Source organism: Dioscorea cayenensis, chromosome 7, assembly GCF_009730915.1.
Source record: "Dioscorea cayenensis subsp. rotundata cultivar TDr96_F1 chromosome 7, TDr96_F1_v2_PseudoChromosome.rev07_lg8_w22 25.fasta, whole genome shotgun sequence".
Classification (NCBI taxonomy): Eukaryota; Viridiplantae; Streptophyta; class Magnoliopsida; order Dioscoreales; family Dioscoreaceae; genus Dioscorea; species Dioscorea cayenensis.
In genome coordinates, this window is record NC_052477.1 from 28,681,045 (window position 1) to 28,698,038 (window position 16,994).

At 34.8% G+C, this 16,994-nt stretch overlaps 5 protein-coding genes across 5 annotated transcripts; 3 read left to right on the forward strand and 2 right to left on the reverse strand.

Annotated features, from left to right (window-relative positions):
- Positions 1 to 386: 386 nt before the first annotated feature.
- LOC120265713 (glucan endo-1,3-beta-glucosidase 9) lies at positions 387 to 3,712 on the reverse strand. Its single transcript, XM_039273662.1, has 2 exons — positions 3,286 to 3,712; positions 387 to 1,769 (listed from the first exon to the last, which is right to left on the reverse strand). Exons 1-2 carry the CDS (start codon positions 3,639 to 3,641, stop codon positions 653 to 655), a joined length of 1,473 nt encoding a protein of 490 aa, XP_039129596.1. The 5' UTR covers positions 3,642 to 3,712; the 3' UTR covers positions 387 to 652.
- Positions 3,655 to 6,079, forward strand: LOC120265714 (ferritin-3, chloroplastic-like). The gene is made up of 9 exons (XM_039273663.1): positions 3,655 to 3,723; positions 3,870 to 4,332; positions 4,409 to 4,492; positions 4,577 to 4,637; positions 4,729 to 4,816; positions 5,386 to 5,447; positions 5,529 to 5,594; positions 5,774 to 5,837; positions 5,936 to 6,079. The coding sequence occupies exons 2-9, from the start codon at positions 4,073 to 4,075 to the stop codon at positions 5,971 to 5,973; spliced, it is 723 nt and encodes a 240-aa protein (XP_039129597.1). The 5' UTR covers positions 3,655 to 3,723; positions 3,870 to 4,072; the 3' UTR covers positions 5,974 to 6,079.
- Positions 6,080 to 6,481: 402 nt separating this feature from the next.
- Positions 6,482 to 12,202, forward strand: LOC120265574 (multiple inositol polyphosphate phosphatase 1). Its single transcript, XM_039273512.1, is given in 13 exon segments — positions 6,482 to 6,687; positions 7,090 to 7,141; positions 7,143 to 7,178; positions 7,718 to 8,023; positions 8,909 to 9,067; positions 9,629 to 9,769; positions 9,854 to 9,910; positions 10,581 to 10,719; positions 10,949 to 11,053; positions 11,202 to 11,422; positions 11,529 to 11,570; positions 11,664 to 11,825; positions 11,917 to 12,202. Coding segments are annotated over 13 exon segments (1,539 nt in total). The 5' UTR covers positions 6,482 to 6,571; the 3' UTR covers positions 11,920 to 12,202.
- A 341-nt stretch (positions 12,203 to 12,543) lies between these two features.
- On the reverse strand, positions 12,544 to 13,026 carry LOC120264438 (probable chromo domain-containing protein LHP1). Its single transcript, XM_039272251.1, has 2 exons — positions 12,794 to 13,026; positions 12,544 to 12,705 (listed from the first exon to the last, which is right to left on the reverse strand). Exons 1-2 carry the CDS (start codon positions 13,014 to 13,016, stop codon positions 12,641 to 12,643), a joined length of 288 nt encoding a protein of 95 aa, XP_039128185.1. The 5' UTR covers positions 13,017 to 13,026; the 3' UTR covers positions 12,544 to 12,640.
- Positions 13,027 to 13,747: 721 nt separating this feature from the next.
- LOC120265305 (transcription factor MYB35) lies at positions 13,748 to 16,130 on the forward strand. The gene is made up of 3 exons (XM_039273176.1): positions 13,748 to 13,880; positions 14,014 to 14,143; positions 15,467 to 16,130. The coding sequence occupies exons 1-3, from the start codon at positions 13,748 to 13,750 to the stop codon at positions 16,128 to 16,130; spliced, it is 927 nt and encodes a 308-aa protein (XP_039129110.1).
- The last annotated feature ends 864 nt before the right edge of the window (positions 16,131 to 16,994 follow it).

The window sequence follows — 16,994 nt, forward strand, 5'->3', positions numbered from 1 at the left end:
TAAATGAAAATTTTGATAGTTATCATCTTATTTGTATGCAAGTTAAACTCGTAACATTGAGCTTGTGAAGATTGGTTATCACTTATCAGAGTGGTGAGGAGAATGTATAGAAAAGAATGGTAAGATGGGTCATGTTTTAGAGGTAAATTATGAAATAATTCTGAAATTTAGGCATTCAATATATATATATTATAGAGATTTAAAATGTCTATACTTTTAATCTCTGGGAAAGTTTATCATGAATATTGTACCATGGTCAATCTGGTTACAACAACACTACAGTTTTCAATATGTACCACTCTGAGAGATGTATATCAATAAATAAATAAATTTATACAAAATAATCATAAAGTTATGAAACTTAATTATATCATTGGTCCTCAGAAAAAAAAATAATAATAATGACGCATGTCAGATTGTTTAGATCACAAACATGAAATACCCTGGTTCTAGAACCAGGCAATATAAACTCTTGGTAAAAGACATTCCAATGATCTGGAGAAACTCATCTAATCACAAAGAGCTTCTTCAAGAGAAATCCAGTAAAGAAAGATACATGGAACCTCGGCAGACTACATTTGCAAATCTAATCATACCCTGAAATAAGTTCATACAAAATCCTACAATCTGCTGCAAAATTTTCTCACTAAAATCAACACCAGCTGAAACCAAGCAAATAGATTGAAACACAAGCACTCAAAGCCACACTCCACCATATTACCAGAACCCTCTGAAGAGAAGAAAACGACGATCTAATAGCAACTTGGAACCTGCATTCACCGACAGATGGGTCGACAGTGGTAATTAACCCCAGGCCACCAAAATCACAGCTATCTCCACTTTGATCATGCTGCTGATAGTAGTTGTTGAATGCATAGGAGACATTCCCTGGCCAGCTGATGCCGAAACAAGATCCACCGGGAGAGAGAGCAGTGCAGTCCCCATGGGAACAAGCATTGGAAAAACTTGCAGAGACATTAGACAAGTCTTTGTTGTTGTTAACCACACACCATTTAGAAGCAAGATAGTCCACATTCCGAGCATTCACTAAGTTCTTTGAACCTTGCCCCAGGTCTACATTATACTTTGCTTGACCATCGAAAGTGAAGATACCCCAGTGCCTCTCAAAATTTCCGGAGGTTATGCTCCTTTGATCCTCATCCAGTAAACTGAAGAGATAGGTTTCTGCAGGAGGCTTTTTGGGTCTGAGTGGGGTTCCAGCATTGCTTTGCAAATGATCGATAAGGCCCTTCATGAAGGTCTGGGCAACTGATGGGGTCGCATTCAGTGCGCCATCAGTAGGCCACCCAATTCTTCCAACTATGACATCCATATCGCCGAACCCAGCCTTAGACAAAGATGAAATCAATGTATCCATGTTTGCATCGAAGCTGTTTTTGTACTTGAGATGTCCATCTTTTACTGCATGTGCTTTCGTCTGGAAGAGAACAAAGTCCATAGAGAGGTTCTTGTTCTTCTGAAGGCTCAAGAAAGGATTGATGTCAACTACAAAGGGTGAACCATTCTTGTCGAGAAAAGAAAGGAGATCAGTCATTGTCTTGTTGAGATCAGGCCTGAAGTGTCCCTCCGACGGGAAGTTAGAATCAGACTGGTACACATCGGAACTGCAAGGAACAATAATTTTCATCTTGCTAGATAACTTTGCAGCTGTTAATGCTAGGTGAACATTGGTCGCTGCACCAACCACAAAGGACTGGAATTGTTGACCGTAGCTGAGGAGGAAAGGCTCATCACCAACAGCAATATATCTGGGAAAACAAGTTGTTATCAAGTATGAGTAGAGCTTTCCTATTAGATGATCATGATCAGGATGCTTGAATGAGGGTACTAGATTATAAGCTCTCAAGAAAATGCTTAACTTAAAATGTCAAGGCTTGGTAGATCTGTAACTCTCAGATCAAGAATGCAGTTTGCAGCAACTGATGAGTTCAATTGTTTATAATAAACCAGATATGCTAAAAATCCTGGTAAGCTTTTGGATCATAGTATAACAGTCTGCAAGAGATAATATGAAAATCTAAGTCTTTATGTGGCCTATATAGTGCCAAATCAGTCAATGCTTGTGGATCAAGACATATCACAAAGGTGGTGATTGTTTTGTGGTGACCAGCATTGGTCACTACAAAAATATGGTAGATTTGATGAACTGGATAAGGTGTTCATTGATGCACAGATTGGCAGAACAATATAAATGGAATCCTTGTTCTACAAGTATACCACTAAAAATTTACATGGTAAATTTATTTTTCTTTCGGTTAAACATCAAGACAACAAAATATTTCTCAAAACTACTTCCAGAGTTTCAAGCAACTTACAAAAAACACACAGAAATAAAATGACATAGATATTAAAAAGGCCATTCTAATAACACACTGGACTATATTAACCTTAAACAAGGATCCCCTTCATAAGCAAAACTGTTAAGACATTAACTGTCATATGACTTATCAACATGCTCTCTCATAAGAAACTACATAAACATAGTTTTCTAGATTTCCAACCAGAAATTAGTTTACTAATTGCCCAAGTTTGAGAATTCTATAATTCATAAGAAATTTATCACAACAACTACATGCTCTCACATAAGAAACTACATAAAACATAGTTTCCCAGATTTGCAACCAGAAATTAGTTTACTAATGCTCAAGTTTGAAAATTCCATGATTCATAAGAAATTTATCACAAAACTGCAAGACAGAACACAGAAGATACAGTATCACCAAAAATAATTTAGCCTACACAGTGCAACAAGCCAACAAAGAGAACAACTTCAACCCTTAACATCAACTATGAATCCTAATGCAGCACATTACCATCAAAGCAAAGATTCTAGGAAGAGATCAACACCATCACTGGAAATTCATTAGGTGCATTGCATGGAATATACAAACTAAACAACTACAAACAATACAGTAAGCAAGCAGGTCATATCAAATAACTTTCAATCTGTTTCTCTAAGAGCATCAAAGCAAGCCATAAGAACTTCACCACAAGTCACCAACTCAGTCAACATAAAAGAAATTCAATCCCCATAAACTACAAGCATAGAGTGGTAAAAAATGTCACTTTTCTTCCATTTATCATTTTCTTCATTTAACCAAACACAGTTATACAAATGAGAAAAAAAAAGTTCAAAATTTTTTTTTTCTTTCTATTTTCCTCTATTTTCCCTCAAATCTCAAAACACACTAAATTAGATTCAATTAAAAACCTAATTTTTCACAAATCTCCATTAAAAGTTAGAGAAACAATGAGGAAACTTACTCGATTCGAACCCCGCCGCCAGTGGCTGGGATGTAGCGGGTGATGTTGTCATGAACCCAGCTCTGGGCGGCCTTCTTCGAGGAGCTAAGGGACTTGAGCATCTCGTTAGGGATTCCGACCACGACGCCAATCCCCGTCCCGGAGAGGCTCTCCAAGACGTCGGAGTTAGCGTCGGAGAGCTTCACTCTGCCAATGTTGTTGGTTCGGAGAAGGCTCTGCACGACCTTCGACGGCGGCAAAGGGTGTGAAGAAAAGGTCCCCCAGTTCACCCCCACAGCGGAGACGAAGTGTAGGCATGGCTGATGGAGTGCGAGGACGAGGAGAACGGCGATCACCGGCCGGTGATCGAAGCGCATTGTCACGGAGCCAACGAGGGATAGTGGGAGTGAACGGAGTGCTATTCGCGAATAAGCCCTCGCCTCGGAGACAAAATTATGTGTAAGTCCCTGAGATATTGTCAAAAATTTTTCTTTAAGTCCCTTTTGTTTTTTACGTATAATTTACGTATAAGTTTAATTATGTATATATATATATACACAAACGTGTCTTAGATAAGGTATTAAAATGATTTCAAAATTTTCCAGGGGTGTAAATGATAATACACGAAACAAGACAACGGTCATGTTCTCAGCCAGCGTCCATGGCCGCTTCAAAGAGCTGCTGCTGCTGCTCTCGTGGCGAGCTCTGAGAATCCCACGCGCCACCTCCATCCAAAACCAAGCTCTCCACTTTTCCAACACTCCATGCAAATCCTCACAATCCCCTGCTTCTCTCTTCCTTTGGATCCATGACACTGTTTCTCTGCTCCTCAAATGCCTTCCCTTTCCTCTCTCTTCACTCTGACTCTGAGAGAAGCTTTACTAGCAGAACATTGAGGAATGTCTCTCTTTTTTCCATGGCTCCCCACCAACCTTTCTCTGGTTTGGTTTTTGAGCCATTTGAGGAGCTAAAGCATGAGCTTTTCCTCATTCCATCTATGCCTGACCAATCCATTGCTCGCCAGCGTTTTTCTGATGATTGTGAAGCTGCTCTCAATCAACAGATTAAGTTTGTCTTTGTTCTGTGTTTAAGTTTGCTTTTCAATCTTTTTCTTGCTCAATTAATCTTGTTGGTTTCATGGCAGTGTTGAGTATAATGTTTCTTATGCTTATCATGCAATGTTTGCCTACTTTGATCGAGATAATGTGGCTTTGAGGGGGTTTGCAAAGTAAGCCATTGATTAACTCTGATAACTTTGTTTTTTGTTGATTTTGGTTTCAATTATGTGGTTTTTTGACACCATTTGGTTCAGGTTTTTCAAAGAATCTAGTGAAGCAGAGCGTGAACATGCTGAAAAACTTATTGAGTATCAGGTATTTGTTGTAATGCATTGGCATTTATGATTTGTTTGAGTTAATATGATTTCAGTTTTAAACACTGTTTGATCTCTTGTGTGTTTACTAGAATAAGCGTGGCGGTAGAGTCAATCTGAATTCTATACTGATGCCTCTGAGTGAATTCAATCACTACGAAAAAGGCGATGCCTTGAATGGTACCATTCGAGTTAATTTCATGCCTTGATTGATGTCATTTTGATCCATTTATAATGTTGGTGAATGTTATTTTCTTGTATATGTATTAATAGAGTCCATGCTATTGGAAAACACTCTTCGATCATACTATATATATATGAATCACTTCCTCTGTTCTGTTTTTCATACAAATTTCTTTTTCAGGTTCCAATGCTGCATATCTTCTTTTTGTCTGATGTTTCTGCTTATCATTTATGCCAGTTATGATCATCTTTCCTGTTTTACTGATTAAACCTGCTACATGTCATGGATGAATCATTGTTCTTTAACATTCTACATGAGTGAACTTATGAGTAATGTTGAATGCTAGTTTTCGGTTGATAGAGAACTCAATCTATTACTCATGCAAGATAAGTAAATAGTCACCAATTTGCTATCACTTCCATTTTTCTGTTTTCCTACAAGATTTCTCTTGTTCTTGTTCAATGCTATAATACTTCTTTAGACCGTATTTTATTGGTTATCATTTACAGCAGTTATCATTGTCCTTTAATGTCTGTAAAATGTGATTTTTGGTTTCTTCTTTCAGCGATGGAACTTGCATTATCACTCGAGAAGTTAACCAATGAGAAGCTTCTTAATTTACATGATGTATGCTGTTGATTCTTCATTTTCGTATTTATTTGCTCGATTTTGTTCTTTACTTGATGATGCACATATATGAATGACCAGATAGCTGTAAAGTGCAACGACGTTCACATGAAGAATTATATTGAGAATGAATTTTTAGGAGAACAGGTGAAGACTCATCACAACTACATTTCTGATTGAAAAGCATTTAGAAACTATAGCATTGACAGTAAAATACTAAAAACAGATAACAAACTTAAAGTTTGATGCATTTAGTATGTTTATCATAACAAATGTTGATATGTTACATGTCTCACAGCATGTTGATTAATATATATGTAATTCAGGTCGAGGCGATAAAGAAGATATCTGAGTACATTGCACAACTAAGACTGGTGGGGAATGGGCATGGTAAAACTATATCAAAGTTGTCTTTTGAATCTTATTTTTTTTTTCAATATTAGAATGATGTTTGTATCTTAATTGAATTATTTTGCTTTAATTTGCAGGAGTTTGGCACTTTGATCAGATGCTTCTCAATGGATGAATAGAGTACTAGTCTTTTATGTGCTGCTTTCAGTGAACTCAATGTTAGCAGTGATATCATATGTATGCATGTATTAATGGAACTCTTTCTTATGAATTTTCTTAAATGAAAGTTTTTTTTTTGTTTAATTAAGAATTATAAAATTTTGAACAATTTTGATCGGTTTGTTATTTTATATTAAAACATCAAATCATTTGCTTCTATTTAAATGCTACAGTTGATGGAAGTTCAATCAATATATTTGAACTTAATAATTAATTTATTTGTAATTTAACAAAAAAATTTATTTGTTAAAAAACCACACAGACCTATATTTTCTCACATAAAAAAAAAAAATTAAGTAATCTGGGTTTCAATTAATATTCAGTACTATTTTATATTTTTAATTAGCATGAACCATTTTTATAAAAATAATAAAAAAAAATTAAAAGTACTTTTGGTTTTAATTAATATTTAATGTTTTTTTCTTCCTTTCTTTCTTGAATTTCTTATTTTTATTCTTCTTCTTTTTGCCAACAAAGCGAAAATTCGGCAAAGCTTTGAATCAAGGCTTCACGAAACCTCTCTCTCTCTCTCTCTCTCTCTCTCTCTCTCTCTCATGGCGATCTGGTACCCTAACGGGCTTCTACTCACCATCCTCGTGTCTTTCCTCCTCCGTGTGGCCTCTAACGATGAAGGCTTCGACGTTCGTCAGCACCTATCCACCGCCACAAGGTCTCTCTCTCGCTCTCTCCCACTCCTTTTGGTTTTTCCCTGTTTTGTCTATGCACACAGTTCGCTTCCAATTCCGTTGAGAAATCCAGGTCTCCGAGCTTTTTTTTATTGTAGTTCTGTCGGTGAGGTTGTGAGGAATCTGAAAATAAATATCAAAAAACAAAATTTGCGAAATTTTACTTGCTATTAAAGCCATATATAATGCAAGTTTGTAATTTTGCATCTACATTGCTGGTTAAGTGAATCCTTCTAAAAAAAAAAAGATTTGTTTTCCCTTAAAGCCTGTTGTGGATTTTTGTGCTTGGATAATGATGTTGTTGGGTTTTTTTTTGGGGGTAGAGCTAACTGTGATTTTTGGGTTTATATTTCGTTAATAAGTTGGTGTAATTTACTGTAACACAGCTATGGTGCGGCAAAGAGTGTGAATTTGGGTGTTCATGGATCAGCTGGGATCCCCTAATGGATGCAGTGCTATCCATTTAAATCTCGTGGTAATTCTTTTTTATCTTTTATATTAGACTTCTGGTTCTTTTGTTGTCCTTAAAACTAATTTGTTATAACATGTTGAGTGGCATGTCTATAACATGTTGTGCTTTTCTTTGCTCGCCTCTATATGTGTTGAAGCTTTGCTTGTGTGTTTTTTGAAGCTTAGAGTTGTTTTTATCTGGTTGAAAATGTCAAAGATGTGTTTTTTTGGACCTTCTACTCTGCTATCTCTTGTGTGCCAGTGGTAGCTGAGTTATTCGTTATCTATTAGCGTTGTGTTCTTTCAGATTAGGATGATGTGGTTCACAATGTATTCCCTACTTTGGATAACATGTCATTTTGTGCATGAACTATTTTAATCTTATTATTCATGTATGAAACAACATGAAACCACCATTAGTTTATTCTCTTTTAGATTTCTTATGAATGGTTTAATCTATGAGTTTTCTGTTTTAAGTGAATCTTGAAATTCGATGTGACAATGCTTCACCTTACTGATTATGGAGAGTAATTTTCTATTGCTTATGTTAATGTGTGATAATAGGCAAGGCATGGAACACGCTCTCCCACCAAAAAGCGCATCAAAGAATTGGATCAGCTGGCTGTTCGTTTGGATGATCTTCTGAGAGAAGCAAAACTGGAAGCAGACAAGGGAAAGTTATCATTGCAGAAAATTCCTGCCTGGTTATCAGGATGGCAATCCCCATGGAAGGGAAGGAAGAAAGGTGGGGAACTTGTAATTAAAGGCGAGGAGGAATTGCATGACATCGGAATAAGAACAAGGGAAATGTTTCCAGAATTGTTTTCTGATGAATATCACCCTGACATATACCCAATAAGGGCAACCCAGGTGACGTATATCTAATTACCATCATTTCCTTTTTATATAAATTACTACTTTTACTAGAGCCTTAAATTCTTACTTTTGTATGATGAACAATATATATTATTGATTTGGAACTATTGATTCATACCAGCCAATATCCCTTGGACATAAGATAAATAGGTCTGGGATATAGGGCATATTACTTTTGGTTGAATTAAATTATAATATGATTAGTTGACCTACCGTTGATATGGCTGCCTGATCCGGTGAATGAATAGCCTGCATACTGCAATGTCTAAGTAACCGGCGCATGGTTCATCTCTGTTTTCCTGCAAAAAAGTATGAGAGGCAAGAAAAGAAATTTGAGGCAACACTAAGGAGCATTCTTCATTGCCCTAAAAGGGAGGTAGAACACACACACACATATATATATATATAACTCTTCGGCAGTCCAAAAAAGACACCTTTACCCTTAGGCATTATCACATCTCGCATATTATTGTGAATCTATTCCCCAATAATTTTTTAATGTTTAGCACTACCTAGCTCTTCATGATTAAAAGTTTAGCATCATTTTGCTGATATGAAGTTCTGGAGAAGAATATGATGGCCAACCTAGGACCATAAGTCCTAAAAACACATCTCTCGTATTATTATGAATTTCTTCCCCAATAGTTTGTTCATGTTTTTACTATAACGTAAGAGGTGGCTCTGAGTTTATATCCAGTCTCTTCTCCTTGTTATTCTTTCATTCCTGCCAACACTTTTGAGATAAATTAAAAACCATATGCACATTTTGTTAAATTTTTTTTAATAAAAGGCAGTTTTGCTTGCTTGTTTAGTTCATTACTATAGTATTAAATTCAGCTGTAGTATTCTGGTGACCCACTCGTGCTCCTGCTTGTATAGGTTCCTCGGGCATCTGCCAGTGCTGTTGCCTTTGGCATCGCTCTATTTTCTGGGAAAGGGAGCCTTGGACCTGGGATGCATCGTGCTTTTTCTGTGATTAGTGAAAGCCGTGCAAGTGATATTTGGCTCCGATTCCATGATACTTGTGAAACGTACAAGGTAAGGAACCTCTTTTTCTTCTTTTTCAATGCAATGGATCAGATAGCACATTTATATAGAAAAATAAATGGAATTCTATTGTCTTTTATTTTTAATTTTGTCCCAAAGGAAGGCTTTACTTTCCTAAACTGTAACCTCTGCTAATAGTTAATCCATGAACAGTGGCCTTCCTGTGTTTCTTCTCACCTTAGTATCTCATGGTGAGTGATATATTTCTTGGGATTTTGTTCTTATTTTCCTCTATGGCAGCTGAAGAATTAATGGGTTGCTATTTGTCTTCTGTAATTGAAATTGAGACCTCTTTGCTTTTCATTCTTCCAAATTCTCACTCTGTGTTTCTCTTCTTTTTTTAACTTTTCTCCTTCATTCCCTTTATTTGTTGAGAACCATTCTTGCAATCTTTACATCATAAATCATAAGTTACTGCCATCTAAACATTTCCATGAGTGGCTAGTTGGAGGAATGAGTATATCATAGTATCTTCCCCCTTCAAGCCTTCAATGAAGGTCTCCTAAGGTTTGGAACAAAGTAATTAGTTTCCATGAGTTGTATTTATTTCAGGAGTTCAGAAAAAGTCAGGAGCCTGCTGTTGAGAAGCTTAAGGAACCAATTTTAGATGAAATTGCTGTTGCATTGGTCAAACGGTTTCAGTTGAACTTTACAAGGCAGGATATTGCTACACTCTGGTTCCTCTGCAAACAGGTATGTTAATTATTCTGAATAATTAATAAAGGTCTAGATGCTAGCAACTTGTGTGATTTGGTACATGAATCTTTTCTAGTGCAGGAAGCATCTCTGTTGGACATTATTGATCAAGCTTGTGGCCTCTTCACCGCCTCGGAGGTCTGATCTAATAAAACTATGATTATCTTATTGTTTGTTGGCAGGCTGCTTTTTTTTCTTTACCCATTACCAAATTTTTTGAAGATCCATTTGATTAATATTCTGCCTAATTTATTTTGCTTGCAAAATGCCATCATCTTTATACTAGGACAGCTCAACCAGATGTTCTACATGAATCCCAACTTGAATCCAATAAGCCTTACGATTTTCTATGCCGTAAATTTTGGGATGTTGGAAGGATATTACCAGGTTAATTGTAACATGCGCCCAATTATGATTTTGAAATTTCATTGTTCTGGCATTCCATATTCTAACTTTTTGAAAGCATTTCACGATTGCTGTGGGTGTGAGAAATTAAACCTTGCCTTCTGTTTATCATTACATTTAGAAGCTTCATGCAAATTACCTTTTCAGCTGTGACTTATAAATTACTTTCTCAAGCAGTTCAACTATCAGTGATTTGGCAATTTTGTTTTATTTTTATTTATTTATTTATTAACTATGCCTTGAAATTGAGCTAACACTAGCTTGCAGTTATCATTGGCCAGCACCTTTACTTTCTTTCTTATGATAGACTCTTAAAGAATTTAAAAGCGACAACTATTGATTGACCTCTGCAACCTCCTCACATTTTCACCACTACCTTATCTAATTGAGGTCTGCTGTTTAGGTTTCTTTACTTGAGTGGACTGATGACTTGGAAGTATTTCTATTGAAAGGGTATGGTAAATCAATAAATTATCACATGGGAGTACCATTACTCGATGATGTTACTCAGTCAATGGAACAGGCAATTTTGGCCAAGGAAGGTATTGCAATCTCAGTTTTATAAAATCTTATTTCATAAGCATAGCTTTGTGCCTATCTTTGATTTTTGATTCTTAAATACATCCCTTCTCTAGGGTCGCAGTTTTTTGTAGAAAAATCTTTGTTTTTATTGCTCTTCTGATTACCATCAGCTAGCTATATTTATTTGGTGATTGAGAATATGCTGATTGGAAATTTTATGCTGACCAAGATTTTTTATTTGGAACTTAGAAAAGCATAAGCCTGGAACATATGAGAAGGCAAGGCTCCGCTTTGCTCATGCTGAGACAGTTATACCATTTACGTGTCTTCTTGGCCTTTTCCTTGAAGGATCTGGTAAGTTTATATTTATACAAGCACATTTTCCATATACCTATTATTTCATTTATCTTTTTAACTTTTCAATCCAGTAATCTTCATCCTTGAGACATTTCAGTTAATCAACCTTGTAATTTTTGTGTTGTTGTGTGTCTCATAATAATAGAGTTTGAGAAAATGCAAAGGGATGAACCACTTCCACTTCCTCCAAAACCTCCTCAGGATAGAAATTGGAAAGGAAGCATCATAGCACCTTTTTCTGGAAATAATATGTTGGTTCTCTACCATTGTCCCAGCAATGATTCTTCAGTAACTGTTTCATCTGGAGGTTACAAAAGCAAGTACTTTGTCCGAGTTCTGCACAATGAAAGTCCTGTTACTATGTCGGTAAGTTTGAACTAGTAGTAGATGAATCAAACAAAAGCCATTCCAACTTGCCCTAAATTTGTAGAAGTAAATCCATGACAAACATAATCATGTTCATCTTTGGCAGGGCTGCGGCAACACTGATTTCTGCCCGTTCGAGTTGTTCAAGGTATTATTAACTTGGCTTACTTTCAGGCATGAACTTTAGAATAGGACCTTTCTTTTTCAGATACCGATCAATTTCTTGTTGTACTTCATGCAGGAAAAAATTGTGAATCCTCATCTGAAGCATGACTTCAGCTCAATCTGCAGCGCGAAGTTGGAATCACCAAAGCCTCAATCCTTCGTACGCAAGTTATTGAATTTCTTCGGCAATCCATTCTCCTTACAATCAGAATCTAATCCATCAACATTAACAGACAAGGTAGAGCTGTAATCCTGCATGAGTTCTCATAAAAATCATTATGTGTAATTTCTTCGACGATAGACTTGAAGAACAATCTGATCTGTTACAGTGAGCAAGGATACTCCATCTATCTTGCAATTCTTCAGCTCTGATTGACATGCCCCTGGGCATTCAAGAATCACATTTTTGTTTATGTTTTTTTCCCCCACATGACACATGAAAGCTCTTTTTTATTTTATTTTTGGTTGTGTAACAACATGTGTTTCTTAGATTAATGAGGGGCTTTTCTAAGGTAGCCTTTCAATTTGTTGTATGTTGCTAAGCAAGCAACTGTTCTGATGAATGTTTGTCACTTGGTTGTGAATCTTTGATCAATGCCTTGACTTCTTGAATCATATGTAATCTCACTGATTTCTTCTTTAGAAAAGTGATTGTTTTTTTAATGTATAAATTTTACTTTTTTTCCTAGGAATCATGAAAGAATTATAATTACAATTTAATTTTAATTTAAAAAACATTGGGATTGGATGTGCTATTAATACTAAGTGGTAGAGAAAAAAAAATAGTTTTTTTGAAATATACATTATATACAATATATCCCTTATTTATATAATAGAATATACTGTTTTTTTAATTCAATTTTTTATAATTTCAATCTTATTCAGACACTGCACCGCCTCACTAGCCAGAAATTTTTTAAAAATTGGAGCACTAGTTTTTACAATCCTGCCAAACTTCTCTTCATATCACTCAACTAGAAACAAATGAAATCACAAGAACTCACAAGATTAAAAACAATAATCCAAAACACACACACACATCAAGACACTGAACTAGCCATGAACAACAGAATTAATCAAAAGTGAAGCCTCATCTGCCTCTGGAGCACTAGTACCATCTGAAAAATGAAATAAAATCAAACATATATATATATATATACACACACATGCATACATATTTATTAATTTAACCAAATATATATATACCTGAGATAGAGACAGGCAAGTTAGCAATGAGACTATTGAAAATGCTACCACCTTCTTCTTCTTCAACCTTCTCACTATCTCTATCTTCTTTTTCCTCATGAACAACAACCATGTCTTCCTTCTTCTTTCCTTCTTCCTTTGCATCACCTTCTCCTTCTTCTTCTTCTTCTTCTTCCTCTTCTGCAGCACTCCTTGCTAGTGATAGAGATACTAAATTCTCCATCTCATCCACACTGTCCTCCATCTTTTTCTCACAAACAGTAAAGGAACACACACATATATACATACATGTCCTTAATTAAATTGACTAGTTATACTTTGATGATAGAGCCATGAAAGATGTACACGTGTTCCTTTTCTCTTGTCTCTTTGCTTCATTGGAGACTGTAGCCTGTCAACCTGTCACTGGCTCTGATCTCATGACTTCACACATGTACCCATGCATGGAGATTCTAAACAACATCAATATATACATAAATATATATATATTTAATTATTTATATAATCTTTATGAGTACTTGCATGAGTAATAAATATATATATATGATATCCATGCATGTTGTGAGGGTGTGGTTTTCTCTCTCTCTCAACTCTGAGCATAACTTGCATGATTAATAAGAAGGCTAATTAAGCTGAGTTCAAATTTGAATAGATATCATATACTACAACCAACTTTTTGGTGTTGATCATCTTATGATGTGCGTGTCTGTGTGTATGTGTGTGTGTGGATCTCAAACCATTTTGTGGAGGAGATGAAACAATATATAATCATGGCATCATTTGATAAATGAGGGGAATCTCATGCTTTTCTTGCCTTCTTCTTTCTTTTATCATCCTTAATCTCATCTCATCAACACTTCATCTCTCTCTCTCTCTCTCTTCCTTCTTCTTCTTCTTCTTCTTCTTCTTCTTCTTCTTGTCTTGCATTACCATTGATATATATATGCTTTGAAGATGGGAAGGCCTCCATGCTGTGATAAATCTACAGTTAAAAGAGGGCTTTGGACTGCAGAAGAGGATGCAAAGTTGCTTGCTTATACGTCAACTCATGGAACTGGGAACTGGACTTCAGTTCCAAAGAAAGCAGGTTAATGAAATCTTTTTTCATATATATGTTATATGTTTGAAAATTTACTGACAAATTAATTAACTTCAAGTCTAGATTATTTGTTCAAGTTTATGATTAGCAATTTTAATGTGCATGCATGGTGGCATTGTAGGGTTGAAGAGGTGTGGGAAGAGTTGCAGGTTGAGATGGACAAATTACTTGAGGCCAAATCTCAAGCATGAGAGTTTCACTCCACAAGAAGAGGAAATGATTATCACTCTTCATGCAACCATTGGAAGCAGGTTAATTAATTAAAATTAATTAATTAATTAACTCATTTATTAATTGATTTCATTTTTGTGTTCTAATGATCTATATATAATTAATTTTTATACATTGGTTTTATTCTAAGTTCCATTAATAATATAGCTGTTCAAGCAGGTTTCATATGCATGTGCATCAAGCTTGCATGTAATGGTTTTGGACATTGTAAAAAAATAATTATATAAATTTATTTCTATCTTTACAGAAAATTTTACTAATGATGCATAAATTACATATTGGTTTTAATTATTTTCTAGTTTTTTCATCGGTTTGCATGCCCATAATTAACTAGCAGGGAATTAATAAATCAAATTTTGAGAGGTTATCATTTTGGAGGTTGTTTTATGTTTATACTTTATACACACACACACACACACACACACACACACATATATAAAAATATTTTCATTAATGATCTCGAAATTACAAATTGGTAGTAGTTGATTCTAATTTCATCACGGGTGAATGTTCATAGCTTGCATGCAATGACTCAAATTTGTAGAAGATTGTCATTTTGGAGGTTTTGTTTTTCATATAATAATAATAATAATAATAATAATAATAATAATAATAATAATAATAATTTTTCCTCAATTATTATCATTGATTGCATGAGCTTAACTAGCATGAAATAACCCAAATTTGGAAGAGGTTTTTAATATATACATATATACATACATTTTTTTTTATTTTTTTTTGTGATAATAATTTAAGTCATTGGATGATGTTTTTATATCGGACATGCTTGGTGCATGAGATCACTCAAAAAACGAGAAAAATATTTAAGAGGTTAATATTAGGTGATAGTTGTTGGAATGTAGCTAGGCAAAATGATTACTTGCATCATATTAAATGAAATTTAATAATTAATCACCAACTTACGTACTTCACATGCAAATATATTAGCATTCATGTAGACAGTAACCCTAACCCTAACTCTAGATCAAATTCAAACATATATAATTGAAATCTTATTAAATTATATATACTTAATAAACATTAACACTAATCATTAACTTAATTACTTAAACATGCAGATATAGACATGCACGTTAGAATTAATAGTACTCATACAAACCCTAACCCTGAACTTCACTCTAGAATGCAAACAACATGCATGCATGACATAGAAACCCTAAAACTAGCAAACATTTATGCTTAAACCCTAACTCTAACCCAACACATTTATTGTATAATGATGCAAATTAATACATGCATGATATAGAAACCCTAAAACTAGCAAACATATCAACTCAAACCCTAACCCTAATTTTTCCCGCTCTTCAATTTTAATGATATAGATGGTCGATAATAGCCAACCAACTTCCCGGTCGAACCGATAATGATGTGAAGAACTACTGGAACACAAAGCTCAGCAAGAAGCTAGTTCAAAGGGGAATCGATCCCGTCACTCATAAACCGATATCTCAGCTACTCCAGAGCATCGGTGGCCTTCCGGGAGCCAGCATCACCACCACCACTCCCACCGGAGCTCGATACAACCCCTCCCATGAAGTCAAGGTCAGTAGCCTCAACAGAGACCTCAAGAACTACTTCCTCTCCAAACCTTCATCATCTTCTTCTGAACTCAAACCTAATTGGGAACTTCCTCCCCTGAATTATCATCATCATCATGTCTCCACCATTGCTGACTCCACACTGAGCTTCTCCGTCACAGAAACATCTTCATCTTCGGTAACAACAACTGATCTCAGTTGGAGTGATTACCTTAGCAAGGATGTGTTCATGCAGAATGAAAAAGAAGAAGTACAAGGAACTGGTTCTTCAAGAGAGAACCAAAAAAGTGATATGAAGGAGGAGGAGGAGATGATGATAAGTGGTGAAACCCTAGGAGAGTGCTCTGATGCTTCAATTGGTTTCATTGATGCTTTGTTGGACCTTGACAGGGAGATGAGGATGGAGTTTCCTGAGTTTCTTGTTGATGATTCCTTCAGTTTCATGTAGTTAATGCATTAATAATGCCTTCTTGATTAATTTTTCACCATATATGTTCATGTTAACAACCTTAATTTTCTTGATATAATTATCTTAACCAGGACTTCATGCATGCATGCATGCATGTCTTATTTTACAAACATCATTTGTTTGTTTGTTTTTTCTTCTTCTTTTTTTTTTTTTAACATGTTTTCATTGTTAAAGATTTGTGTTAATTAGTTTTTCATAGCTTCATTAATTTATAAGTCTAGACTTTTTTTTTTCTTTTTAATTCATGTGCTGATTAGATACTAATGAAGTTTATAATTATACTCCATTATAGTTTTTATCAAGCAAGTCTAAATTTATTAATTTGTTATATATCTTAAAATGAGGTCATAATGATGTAACTAAATATATAGATGACTGAAAAATTCAGTTTTGCCTGTTGATAAATCAGAATTAATTAAATGTAATTATAATTATGATGTGGCTTATTGAGACGTTCAATTCTAACTAGTCCTATTATGCATATCGTCCAATGTGGACAAATTAATATTTAAAATAATTAAAATTAGTACAAAATAGTTATCTCTTTCCCTTGTTCTATGCATTAATTGAATTAGAATTGGCCCAACAAAAATTTCATTTGTTTTACACCCATATTTTAAATTGAAAAATTATATATATATATATATGCACTATACACTCATTGATTTATACAGGTATATATGCATATATAGTGGATATATGTGTATATATATATATATATCTCTAAGAAAAAGCTGAGGAATTGGCTGAAGCAAAGAGAGTTTATAACTTTATGTCATTATAAATGAAAGAATTTGAAAGGCTTGATTGATTAGTTGAGACTTAATTGGGATCGACTTATTA

Coding starts and splice junctions, on each gene's coding strand:
- LOC120265713 (XM_039273662.1), bottom strand. CDS start 3,641: ATGCGCTTCGATCACCGGCCGGTGATCGCCGTTCTCCTCGTCCTCGCA. Junction 1,770..3,285: donor GGCGGCGGGGTTCGAATCGA/GTAAGTTTCCTC, acceptor TTGTTTTCCCAG/ATATATTGCTGTTGGTGATG.
- LOC120265714 (XM_039273663.1), top strand. CDS start 4,073: ATGACACTGTTTCTCTGCTCCTCAAATGCCTTCCCTTTCCTCTCTCTT. Junction 4,333..4,408: donor GCTCTCAATCAACAGATTAA/GTTTGTCTTTGT, acceptor GTTTCATGGCAG/TGTTGAGTATAATGTTTCTT. Junction 5,838..5,935: donor ACTGGTGGGGAATGGGCATG/GTAAAACTATAT, acceptor TTTAATTTGCAG/GAGTTTGGCACTTTGATCAG.
- LOC120264438 (XM_039272251.1), bottom strand. CDS start 13,016: ATGGAGAATTTAGTATCTCTATCACTAGCAAGGAGTGCTGCAGAAGAG. Junction 12,706..12,793: donor CTTGCCTGTCTCTATCTCAG/GTATATATATAT, acceptor TTCATTTTTCAG/ATGGTACTAGTGCTCCAGAG.
- LOC120265305 (XM_039273176.1), top strand. CDS start 13,748: ATGGGAAGGCCTCCATGCTGTGATAAATCTACAGTTAAAAGAGGGCTT. Junction 13,881..14,013: donor TTCAGTTCCAAAGAAAGCAG/GTTAATGAAATC, acceptor GTGGCATTGTAG/GGTTGAAGAGGTGTGGGAAG. Junction 14,144..15,466: donor CATGCAACCATTGGAAGCAG/GTTAATTAATTA, acceptor TTAATGATATAG/ATGGTCGATAATAGCCAACC.